Source organism: Salvelinus alpinus, chromosome 15, assembly GCF_045679555.1.
Source record: "Salvelinus alpinus chromosome 15, SLU_Salpinus.1, whole genome shotgun sequence".
NCBI lineage: Eukaryota > Metazoa > Chordata > Actinopteri > Salmoniformes > Salmonidae > Salvelinus > Salvelinus alpinus.
Window position 1 is genome coordinate 29483266 of NC_092100.1, and position 13162 is coordinate 29496427.

The 13162-nt window shown below is 43.2% G+C and overlaps 1 protein-coding gene across 1 annotated transcript in view; it reads right to left on the reverse strand.

Moving 5' to 3' along the window:
* LOC139539879 (breast cancer anti-estrogen resistance protein 1-like) overlaps positions 1 to 9191 on the reverse strand; it is a 109967-nt gene extending 100776 nt beyond the window's left edge. The window contains exon 1 of the mRNA XM_071343250.1: positions 8671 to 9191. Within this exon, the coding sequence (XP_071199351.1) occupies positions 8671 to 8682 (12 nt within the window). The 5' untranslated portion in view covers positions 8683 to 9191. The remainder of the gene's footprint in view (positions 1 to 8670) is intronic.
* Between the last annotated feature and the right edge of the window lie 3971 nt (positions 9192 to 13162).

The following is a 13162-nucleotide window of genomic DNA, read 5'->3' on the forward strand; positions in this document are numbered from 1 at the left end:
CATAAATATAATATTTTCTGCTGAGCTGTCCGTTGTAAACAAATGGATGTGTCAGCTGACTGCTGGATTAAGATGCTTCCCTAGCTCCAGTGGAAGTGTGTGTGTGTGTGTGTGTGTGTGTGTGTGTGTGTGTGTGTGTGTGTGTGTGTGTGTGTGTGTGTGTGTGTGTGTGTGTGTGTGTGTGTGTGTGTGTGTGTGTGTGTGTGTGTGTGTGTGTGTGTGTGTGAACTTGGAGGGTGAGGGGAGACGCCATCACTCTAAACACAGATAAAAGAATGCCTGAAATCTGCTGAGAGCAGCCAAGCTGGGGAGATCAATGTGTGTGAATGTCTTAGTGTTCATGTGTGTGCGTGCCTGAATGCCTGTGTGCATATGTGCATGCACGTGCGTGCGTGTGAATTATAAATAGGCTACATCGATGTGCATTGTAGTATATTTGTCTCTTAACTAGTTGCACCATTGTGGGAACACAGCCATTTTGGATGGCTGTGTCCTATTACCAACCCTGTGAGATTGTGAGATAATGAATTGTGGACCTATACAGTATACTGAAGATGTACGTGATAGACACAGAAAGGGGAGGGAGGTTGATGGCTTACTGTTGCCCAGGCAACTCACACAAATAGCCAGGGCCTGATCCGGGTTATTGAAATGCATAGGCTTGCCTTAGCACCAATTATTAATATGTATGTGGAGCATCATCTATGACAAGCGCCAAATGTCAGGCTTCTGACAGGGATATATCAGAGGGCTGTGGATAAAGCCAATGAAGACGTCCCATTTAACCCCCATATATCCTACGTAGGGTTGCAAAGCTACCGGTAACTTCCCGCAATCTTCAGTAATTTAGGTAATTAACAGAAGTTCTATGGCAATCTATCGTAACAATGGTCATTTATACTTGAATAACTTCATATTTAGTATACATTTTTATATATCTGTGTCCATATTGTCCATGAGTTTCTAGTAGATAGACCATATGGTTCAAGAGAAAATAGCAGAATTAATGAAAAAGCATCTAATCAACAATGGCATTATTTTCAATTACCCCTGCAACTTGTTCAAATATTGACTTTTTTCTCAACTGGCAATAGTTTGGAGCCAAAATATTGACAACAAATACATATTGACATATTCAAATAAATAAGTGTAAAAAAAAAAATAGAAGAAACCCTCATATTAAACACCAATGGTACCCACTAAGTTGATCATTTATATTTAAGATAATTTTGTACAGCTTTGTCATTCTATTTTTTATTTTTAAATCTTATTTAATTATTTCCTTTATTTTTAAAAAGTGTTATGGCCACACAGACGGCCAGATATAGTGTAATTACAGACACCGGTGATAATCTGAAGTACCCAAAAGGGCCACTAGATGTCTTGTGATAGGTTACATAAAATCCTTGAAAAGATACCAGAATTCTTGTAGTTTACTGTTAAAACTTAAAAAATTCCAGTAATATACCCTCCCTTTGCAACCCTAGTCCTTAGCTGCCTAACTACTGGCATGGAGGGAAGGAGAGGGGCGAGAGAGGCTGCAGCTGAGCTGAGATGTGCCCTTGGGGAGACTCAGCTCATGTCAAAGATAGTAATAATCTATAGTGGTGCTTCATTCTCAATAGGCCATATCATGCATGCATGGATGTATGTATGCATATACACTGAACAAAAATATAAACGTAACATGTAAAGTGTTGGTCCCATGTTAAAAAGATCCCAGAAATGTTCCCTACGCACAAAAAGCTTATTTCTCACAAATGTTGTGCACACATTTGTTTACATCCCTGTTAGTGAGAATTTCTCCTTTGCAAATATATTCCATCCACCTGACAGATGTGACATATCAAAAAGCTGATTAACCAGCACGATCATTACACAGGTGCACCTTGTGCTGGGGACAATAAAAGGCCATGTCTCACGTTTTGTGAGTGTGCAATTGGCATGCTGATTGCAGGAATGTCCACCAGAGCTGTTGCCAGAGAATTTAATGTTAATTTATCTACCATAAGCCGCCTATACAATGTCATTTTAGAGAATTTGGCAGTATGTCCAACCAGCCTCACAACTGCAGTCCACGTGTAACCATGCCAGCCCAGGACCTCCACATCCAGCTTCGTCACCTACGTGATCATCTGAGACCAGCCAACCAGACAGATGATGAAACTGTGGGTTCGCACAACTGAAGAATTTCTGCACAAACTGTCAGAAACTGTCTCAGGGAAGGTCATCTGCGTGCTCATCGTCCTACCAGGGTCTTGACCTGACTGCAGGGATGAATCCCGGTTTCAACTGTACCGGGCAGATGGCAGACTGCATGTATGGCGTCGTGTGGGTGAGCGGTTTGCTGATGTCAACAATGTGGACAGAGTGCCCCATGGTGGCGGTGGGATTATGGTATGGGCAGGCAGAAACTACAGACATAATTGACATAAACGAACATAATTGCATTTTATCTATGGCAGTTTGAATGCACAGAGACATCACCTCATGTTTCAGCATGATAATGCATGGCCTCATGTCACAATGATCTGTACACAATTCCTGGAAGCTGAACATTTCCCAGTTCTTCCACGGCCTGCATATTCACCAAACATGTCACCCATTGAGCATGTTTGGGATGCTCTGGATCAACGTGTACGACAGCGTGTTCCAGTTCCCACCAATATCCAGCAACTTCGCACAGCCATGGAAGAGGAGTGAGACAACATTTCACAGGCCACAATCAACAGCCTGATCAACTCTATGTGAAGGAGATGGGTCGCACTGCATGAGGCAAATGGTGGTCACACCAGATACTGACTGGTTTTCTGATCCACGCCCCTTCCTGTTTTTAAGGTATCTGTGACCAACAGATGCATATCTGTATTCTTTGTAATGTGAAATCCATAGATTAGGGCCTAATGAATTCATTTCAATTGACTATATCCTTATATGAACTGTAACTCAGTAACATTTTTGAAATTGTTGCATGAGGACGTTTATACTTTTGTTCCGTGTATGTAGGGTGAGCTACCCTTGTTTCTAGGAAACCATACACAAAATGTATAATTTGACCAAATATTTAGGAAGTGGTCATCATTTCATGTAGTCTGTGAAGGAAGAAACCACATGGAAAAGGTGCACGTGGGGTCAAAATAAACAAATTAATGTATTGTGTAAGAGGTTTCATGATGCATGTATTTAAACCAAAGTGGATAATTTTAAGATTGTTACATCAGTTGGGGTCTCTATAAGCTTCAATATGATGTCCTAAAACTAGCATGAAAGTGCATCCTTGTAGCTGTGTGGGCTAATATAGTCAAAATGTTTGCCTTGGGGTAAATTGAGGTGGTGGAAATACTTCATTCAGTACAGAAATTTGTTGGCGGCTTAACTTACCCTGTCGCGTGACTCAACTTACCCATACCTGGGGTAAGTTGTGCCAAAATACCTCTTTTGGTAAAGCTATGATTTCAAATGTAATGTTTAGATGAATTCTGATTATTCCAGGGATACACAACATCCTAAAATATGTAAATATCTTTGTTAGAAAGAATGCTATATTTCCCTTGACGGTGATGCTGAATGTAAAAAATGGCTCAATTTACCCCACTCTCCCCTATGTATTTTGCATGAATTCATGGTATATTATGAATGCATGTGCATACAGCTGCATGCATTCATTTGGGCTCCCGAGTGGCACAGAGGTCTACGGCACTGCATCTCAGTGCTAGAGGCGTCACTACAGACACCCTGGTTCAATTCCAGGCTGTATCACAACCGGCCGTGCTTGTGAATCCCATAGGGCAGCTCACAGTTGGCCCAGCGTCGCCCGGGTTTGGCCGGTGTAGGCCGTCATTGTAAATAAGAACTTGTTCTTAACTGACTTACCTAGTTAAATAAGCCAACTGTCCATAAGCCAACTTGTACTGTATTTAGGACATGCATATATCCCAAATGTATGCATCTTTAAAAAAGCATTCTATACTGTAAACTACACTACATGATCACAAGTATGTGGGACTTCCGGCGCCGACAGAGATGGCCACCTCGCTTCGCGTTCTTAGGAAACTATGCAGTATTTTGTTTTTTTATGTATTATTTCTTACCCCAGGAAATCTGAAGTTTTATTGTAGCTGGGGATTTTAACAAGGCTAATCTGAAAACAAGGCTCCCTAAATTGTATCAGCATATTTAATGCGCGACCTGGGCTGGCAAAACCCTGGATCATTGTTATTCTAACTTCCGCGATGCATACAAAGCCCTCCCTCGCCTTCCTTTCGGAAAATCTGACCACGACTCCATTTTGTTGCTCCCAGCCTATAGACAGAAACTAAAACAGGAAACGCCTGTGCTCAGGTCTGTTCAACGCTGGTCCGACCAATCGGATTCCACGCTTCAAGATTGCTTCGATCACGTGGACTGGGATATGTTCCGCATAGCGTCGGACAATAACATTGATGAATACGCTGATTCTGTGAGCGTGTGTATTAGAAAGTGCATCGGTGATGTCGTACCCACAGCGACTATTAAAACCTTCCCCAACCAGAAACTGTGGATTGATGGCAGCATTCGCAAGAAAACTGAAAGCGCAAACCACTGCTTTTAATCAGGGAAAGGCGACCGGAAACATGACCGAATACAAACAGTGTAGCTATTCCCTCCGCAAGGCAATCAAACAAGCTAAGCGTCAGTATAGAGACAAAGTAGAGTTGCAAGTCAACGGCTCAGACACGAGATGTATGTGGCAGGGTTTACAGTCAATCACGGACTACAAAAAGAAAACCAGCCCCGTCGCGGACCACGATGTCTTGCTCCCAGACAAACTAAACAACTTCTTTGCTCGCTTTGAGGACAATACAGTGCCGACACCGACACGGCCCGCTACCAAAACCTGCGGGCTCTCCTTCACTGCAGCCAACGTGAGTAAAACATTTAAACGTGTTAACCCTCGCAAGGCTGCCGGCCCAGACGGCATCCCTAGCCGCGTCCTCAGAGCATGCACAGACCAGCTGGCTGGTGTGTTTACGGACATATTCAATCAATCCTTATCCCACATGCTTTAAGAGGGCCACCATTGTTCCTGTTCCCAAGAAAGCGAAGGTAACTGAGCTAAATGACTATCGCCCCGTAGCACTCACTTCCGTCATCATGAAGTGCTTTGAGAGACTAGTCAAGGACCATATCACCTCCACCCTACCTGACACCCTAGACCCACTCCAGTTTGCTTACCGCCCCAATAGATCCACAGACGACGCATTCACACTGCCCTAACCCATCTGGACAAGAGGAATACCTATGTAAGAATGCTGTTCATCGATTACTGCTCAGCATTTAACACCATAGTACCCTCCAAACTCGTCATTAAGCTCGAGACCCTGGGTCTCGACCCTGCCCTGTGCAACTGGGTCCTGGACTTCCTGACGGGCCGCCCCCAGGTGGTGAGGGTAGGAAACAACATCTCCACCCCGCTGATCCTCAACACTGGGGCCCCACAAGGGTGCGTTCTCAGCCCTCTCCTGTACTCCCTGTTCACCCATGACTGCGTGGCTATGCACGCCTCCAACTCAATCATCAAGTTTGCAGACGACACTACAGTGGTAGGCTTGATTACCAACAACGACGAGACGGCCTACAGGGAGGAGGTGAGGGCCCTCGGAGTGTGGTGTCAGGAAAATAACCTCTCACTCATTTCTGTATGGACCTTGCTTTGCGCCCGGGGGCATTGTCATGCTGAAACAGGACAGGGCCTTCCCCAAACTGTTGCCACAAAATTGTGAACACAGAATAGTCTAGAATGTCATTATATGCTGTAGCATTAAGATTTTCCTTCACTGGAACTAAGTGGCCTAGTTAGAACCATGAAAAACAGCCCCAGACCATTATTCCTCCTCCACCAACTTTACAGTTGGCACTATACATTGGGGCAGGTAGCGTTCTCCTGGCATCTGTCAAACCCAGATTCTGTCAGACTGCCAGATGGTGAAGCGTGAAGGCATTGCGCATGGTGATCTTAGGCTTGTGTGCAGCTGCTCGGCCATGGAAAACTATTTCATTAAGCTCCCGACGAACAGTTATTGTGTCGACGTTGCTTCCAGAGGCAATTTGGAACTCGGTAGTGTGTATTGCAACTGAGGACAGATGATTTTTACACGCTACGCACTTCAGCGGTCCTGTTCTGTGAGCTTGTGTGGCCTATCACTTCGCGGCTGAGCCCTTGTTGCTCCTAGACGTTTCCACTTCACAATAACAGCACTTACAGTTGACCGGGGCAGCTCTAGCAGGGCAGAAATTTGACGAACTGACTTGTTGGAAAAGTGGCATCCTATGGCGGTGCCACATTGAAAGACACTGAGCTCTTCAGTAAGGCCATTCTACTGCCAATGGAGATTGCATGGGTGTGTGCTCAATTTCATACACCTGTCAGCAATGGGTGTGGCTGAAATAGTCTAATCCACTAATTTGAAGGGGTGTCCACATACTTTTGTATATATAGTGTATAATAGCAGGCTATCTACAGCGGCATTAACAGAAAACACTGGGGAAAAATTGCTATTGACGCTATTATATTCTACTTATAGTAAATGTACAGCATGCTGTAAGTAAGCTATCAGTTAATCAGTGAATTACTAATAACAAATGTTAAATCCATAATATCAAAGGAGGAATGACTAAAAAGCCACAGATGTGATTGGTGAATGACATGGTGTTTAGCATCTAAGCCTTGCAGCATTGGAGCATTGGGACCCCTGCTACTACTAGCACTTCCTGTTCACCTAAGCATGCTTAACTCTACGGGCTGATCCCATGCAAACATCAGTTTAATTTCCCCCATAATATGGTTGACTGGAGGAATTAATACATCAAATACAGCAGGAGGAAACTCTCCACAGGGACTCCCAGTCTATTAGAATTTTGGCAGGCCACCGAGGAAATACACCCATCACCCAAGCAACAACATTGGATGCTTTGACAAATCTGCACTCCCAAAAAGAATACACATAATCAAATGGATAGCAGACGTTATACTGAAAGCTATAATGTTGAAATAACAATGGTATTACACTATTACTGAAAGAATAATAGTGTACAAATGGAAACAATCTGTTGGACACCAGCCATCTTCCAAAGCACCCCCATTTCTAACATGATTTCTATGGGAAATCTTGAATAACACCTACGCAATGGAAAAGTGTGCGACAATGATTTGTCCACTGGATTGGGTGGACAGTCACACCCAAGTGACGTGTGATGTTGATTTCCCATTGACGTATTAGGCAGCCAGGTGAAAGGACTCAGACTGGTTGGCATGAAGTGCTGGGTTTACTCATGGCGTTCATGAGACATGTCATCCTGAATGCACAGAGAACAGCTGTTGCCATCAAGCCCAGGCCCCAAGACATGGGACCTGCAATCTGGACTGTGTTTGTTGAATACAGTGCAGAGTATATCTAACTGAGGGTGAAACATACATTAAAAACCAAACCAACAACCCACACAAGCTGAAACTGTGCACAGTCTTACTCAAGACAATAACACATAGCCTAATACACTGATTCATAATGTGCAGTACCATTTGCTCAAACACTCTGCAAAACAAACAAGGAAGTAAAGGTTGTCCATTACATCGCTCTAATGGCATGAGGCTAGTTAGCATAGGTGATAATGTTATATATCCAGATGATCTACAGGCAAAGAGGCCTCTATACAGTATATCTCAATGTATAGGAGACAACTCTGTAATCAGCCCTTCGCTGTCCTGAGGAAAACTAGCATATATTTCAGTGTTCGTAGAAGTGTGACTTGCAGCACATTCTACTCCCTAAACCTGACATGGGGAAAACAATGAGCTCTGAATTTCAAGCATCATGATAAAAACAACTTGGGGATCTCGTCACAAACTGGTGGAGTTGAGATGCATATTGCAGAAGGACGCTTCCCACAGGTTAGAGCATGCCGTTTCAGATATCTGTGTGCATAATAACACATGCCAAGCTAGATAGAACAGTACTTGCCGAAGGAGAACTGAGTCATGTCAATATCTACAATACACAAGTCCAATACACATCAAAGGATGGAACTGTTACCTTTTGTTATTATTACTGGGGTACAAAATTGTTTTTTTTTACTGATTTGCAGGCTGTTGGTTTAATGGTAGACTGCTGGCAAACCAACAGAAGACAACAGAAAGAAAAACATTTCTGCAACACAACTGCATATCCTAGTCACATGAAGCGTTAAGTGTCCAAGACCAATTATTTTGGCATTACACTCAAACTATAGCCTACAGGTGGTAACATAATTGCAGTAAAGGTTTAACCTAATGCTTTGCAACTGACAAAACTCAGGCTGCAACGTTGGCACTACTATGCCCATCCCAGTCAAATGTGACAGGTTGACAAGAACAGCCTGCCAGACCAGCAAGCAGTGCGTGTCGGGCCTTGCACTCCTAGTGTGTACATTTTAACAAATGATAAAAAAGTGAAAATAAATATGTTTATAACAGTGGTAGTACAATGATAATACAAAGTAACTCCCTAAGCAGCAAACGAAAATGACACTTGGCAATGGCAACATTGTATCGCTGACATCTCTTTGTAGGCAACGAAAGTTCATGCCAGATGTAACATCATTACATGGTTGTCTTCCAATAGAGGATTTAAATAGTAACCTTTAAATAACACTTACCGGAACAGACATCTTGTGATGTGTTGTTAGAGTAGGCTATGCCTCTATTTGACTACAAAAAAAATGTATAGGTTATTTAAGAAGCTGTAGGCTACTTTTTCAACAACAACAAAAAGCTATTTTCTTCAGGACGCCTTCGATGTCAGCCTTTATTATTTTTCCATCTTTTTCCTTTAAAATGCATCTACGTCAGTGTCAGTTCTCCGTTCAGGTTGAGTTGGGAATAAATGTCAGGGATATGGTGGGATTTTCCAAGCTAGGAGCAGCCCACCAAATGCGGCGCAGTCCAGCTCATGAACGTCCAGAGCTCCCGTCTCCAACACACCGTAAACACTCTCCTCTTGTTCTTCTATGTCACACGTTTCGTTAATTTTCCCAATAATCCAATGTAAAATATAATTTTTTAAATCGCAACTTTGCGTTCAGTGTCAAACAGAATGAAAAAAAGATTGTCTCCAGTCTTGCGCCTGCTGCGTGTATCACTGCTGCTGCACGAAAGATCGCTGCGCTCTATACCGTTCTAATGAAACCGTCAAGTTTTGTTTAAAGGGATGGTCTCCCGTTTTCCACCATCAAAAAGAAGAGGCTGCAATAAGATTAAGGTTTTTGTCGTGATAAGGCCTGCCCTACCTTATCATGTTAAACTCATGCTCTCCTAAATAAATCTATTGAAATATATGCAGAATAATTTCTGAGCTCCCCAAGGTTGCCACTTAAAGGGAATGTCTACATTGTTGTCGGCTATCGTGGGTGAATTGTCCAATAGGCCTAGATACACTTATGGTCATGTATCCACATCTGAAGGTTAGGATGTTGTCAAATGTATTGCACAAATTAATGTGAAGTTTAATAACTGGAAAATATACCTATACAATAAAGTGGCCTAGGTTGAAGTGTAGGTTTCTTTTGAAGTGATTTTGGGACACCTTTTGCACAAATCACCTTATGCACTACTCTATGATCAGCCTCTCTCCAAATGCATAAATTAACACTGTGGACCATAAAAAGCACTTTCATGGTAGGAAATAAGTTGTGCTAAGAAACGATGACAGTGTACAGGCAACACCTCAGAGAAGGTTTTAGTAATCATGCATTGTAAGACTTTTTATGAAGATGTATGACCCCTTTAATTATCCGGACTAAATAACAGTCAGTTTGATGCATTGGGAGACATAACATTATAAGCCTTGTAATAAGACATAACGGCTCAAATATGCTCATAACAACTTATAAAGAAGTGTTACCAAAGCCTCTACCAGAGCTTTTAGTGTTTGGATAGCAGGGAGGGGAAGGCATCCGGACCATTTGCTCCTGCTGTTATTTGAGATTCTTGTGTCAGTGATTATAATTATCCTCCCAACGGTGTTGGCTTTTTAAAATCAACTTGAAACAATGGTATTTGGTGACAGACAGCTACACATGCCTGGAGGTGAAGACGTGAAATGTGTGTCAGATATATCAGGCATTCCTAGCGGCAAACTAAGGCTCACCCAACCACCTATATGTGGAAAACCACAGGGGGGCCTCTTTTAGAGGTTAAATTTGGATTTTGTAGGAGTTTAAGCCAGGGTCAGAGTGTGGGTAAAGATTTGTGTTTCAAGTTAATGTAAGTTTTGAGATGAGGGTTAAAGGTTACAGTTGCAGTTCGTTTTTCACACTATAATAAGACTTCCTTCCCTTGACAAAAGCACAGCAACTGTATATAATCTAAATCGTTATTTCCCAGCCAACTCTCTCTTCCATACTCCTTTAACCTGTTCTTTATCCATCCTCTTTGTCTTTCTTCCAATCTATTTTTACGTCACGGTCAAGCACAGGTTGTGCAGATGAGAATAGTTCAACTACCACCTACATACAGGTGAGGTGAGAGGTGAACAGTGGTCAAGTTAAACTGAGCATAAGAAACGGTGACAAAGTGAGTGAGTTTAAAAGGCATTTGCAGGGTAACAGCCATGGTGGAAATGAGCACAGTGTAGGAAGGAGACAAGCTGGGAGAATTACTTGGGGCTCCCAAAGTCACTTAACCATCCAAGAGAAGAAACAGAAAATAAATAAGGGCAGGTGTATTTTAATAAAAATGAGGATGACTTGCTCTCCACAGCTCTGGAGAGTGCACTGGTCTCTCTCTCGGAGTGTGTGTGGGTGCGGGAGCAATTGAATAAAGATGAGGATGACTGCTCATCTGCTTAGTCTGTGAGAAAGAGAAAGGAGAGAGAGAGAGAGAGAGAGAGAGAAAGAAAGGAGAGAGGGAGAGAGAGGTGTGTGTAACAGCAGTGTAGAATAAATCATGCAGGCCACTGCAGGCCTAGTTTCGGCTGTGGTGGGTGCTGGTGTTGGTGGAGGAGCCTGTACAGAAATGTCAAATCAAATTATATTCATCACATGCTTCGTAAACAGGTGTAGACTAAAAATGAAATGCTTACTTACGGGCCCTTCCCAACAATGCAGAGAGAGAAAATAGAGAAATAATAGAAAAGTAATAATACTGTAAATAAACAATGAGTAACAATAACTTGGCTATATACACAAGGTACCAGTTCCGAGTCGATGTGCAGGGGAATGAGGTAATGGAGGAAGATAATGTACGTACATATAACTAGGACTAAAGTGACTAGGCAACAGGATAGATAATAAACAGAGGCAGCAGCATATGTGATGAGTCAAAAAAGTTCAATGCAGATAGTCTGGGTAGCCATTTGGTTAACTATACTGAACAAAAATATATAACAGAACATGTAATTGTTGGCCCATGTTTCATGAGCTGAAATAAAAGATCCCAAAAAGCTAATTTCTCTCAGATTTGGTGCACACATTTCTTTACATACCTTTTAGTGAGCATTTCTCCCTTTCCAAGATAATCCAGCCATCTGACAGGTGTGGCATGTCCCAGAACCTCCACATTCGGCTTCTTCACCTGCGGGATCGTCTAAGACCAGCCACCTAGACAGCTGATGAAACTAAGGAGTATTTCTGTCTGTAATTAAGCACTTTTGTGGGGGGGAAATAATTCTGATTGCCTGGGCCTTGCTCCCAAGTGGGTGGACCTATGCCCTCCGAGGCCCACCCATAGCTGCACCCCTGCCCAGTCATGTGAACTCCATAGATTAGGTCGTAATGAATTTATTTCAATTGACTGGTTTCCTTATATAAACTGTAACTCAGTAAAGTCGTTGAAATTGTTGCATGTTGCGTTTATATTTTGCTAACTATTTAGCAGTCTTATGTTTCGGCTTGTGGGTAGAAGCTGCTCAGGGTCCTCTTGGTTCCAGACTTGCAACAAAATCAAATCAAATCTTAATGGTCACATACACGTGTTTAGCAGATGTTATTGCGTGTGTATCGAAATGCTTGGCATCGGTACCACTTGCCGTACGGTAGCAGAGAGAACAGTCTATGATTTGGGTGGCTGTAGTCTTTTACAATTTGTAGGGCCTTCCTCTGGGCCGTACGCACTACCCTCTGTAGCGCCTTGCGGTTGGAGGCCAAGCCATACCAAGTTGCCATACCAAGTCAAGATGCTCTCAATGGTACAGCAGTAGAACTTTTTGAGGATCTCAGGGCCCATGCCAAATCTTTTCAGCCTCCTGAGGGGGAAGAGGCCCTATTCATGACTGTGTTTGTGTGTGTGGACCATGATCGATCCTTAGGGATGTGGACAGCGAGGAACTTGAAGCTCTCAACCTGCCCCGTCAATGTGAAATGTGCCAGTGATGAAGCAGAAATGTAATGCAGGAAGCACATACGCACTGGGGAGCCTGCTGCCTGCCTCCTACATCGGCCTATATAGCCTATAGGACAGAATAACCTCCATCCAAATATGCAACTGTTTGTGTACTGTACGTGAGTGTGTTTCTGCATGTCTCTGCAGGCTTTTCATGTGTCAGAGAGAATCCCTGCTGAAGGGAGAGTACAGTACACAGGATCTCTTTATCTAAACCGGCTTATATAAAATATAGAGTAAGCTTTCGTCCGGTTACATGAAGCAAAATTAGAACAAACAAATGTACTGAGTGAGTGAGTACCCATGGGGATGCAGGGTGGATCCCTATAACTATGTAATGTAAACAAGTCAATTCCCCTCTTATGAAGGATGCACAGGCTTCTCCTCCTTTCCCCTCCAACCACTCAGGCATGAAACACAGAAGTAGTGAGTGGAGGGGGCCTGGATACAGAGGAAATGAGGTTGAGAGATACTGTGTGAGTGGTGGAGTCCTCTGACCTCCTTATTTAAGGCATAGCAGAGTGGGTAAGACGGGAGGCATGGGGGATGGGGTTAGGGGTGTAGGACTTAGGGGGGTGAGGGAGAGGGCAACAGTTGCATTAGGGGAAGAGGGGGCAGGGAGGAACAGGTTATGGTGTAATTGTAGTGTTTCTGGAGACAGTTGTCTGGAGAAGGGAAAGCCTTGGAAGGTGGAAGAGGAAGGCTGGAATATAAGGCCTTGGGGAGGTCAGGGGTACAAATGAGCAAAACAATACCATCTGTACGAAAACA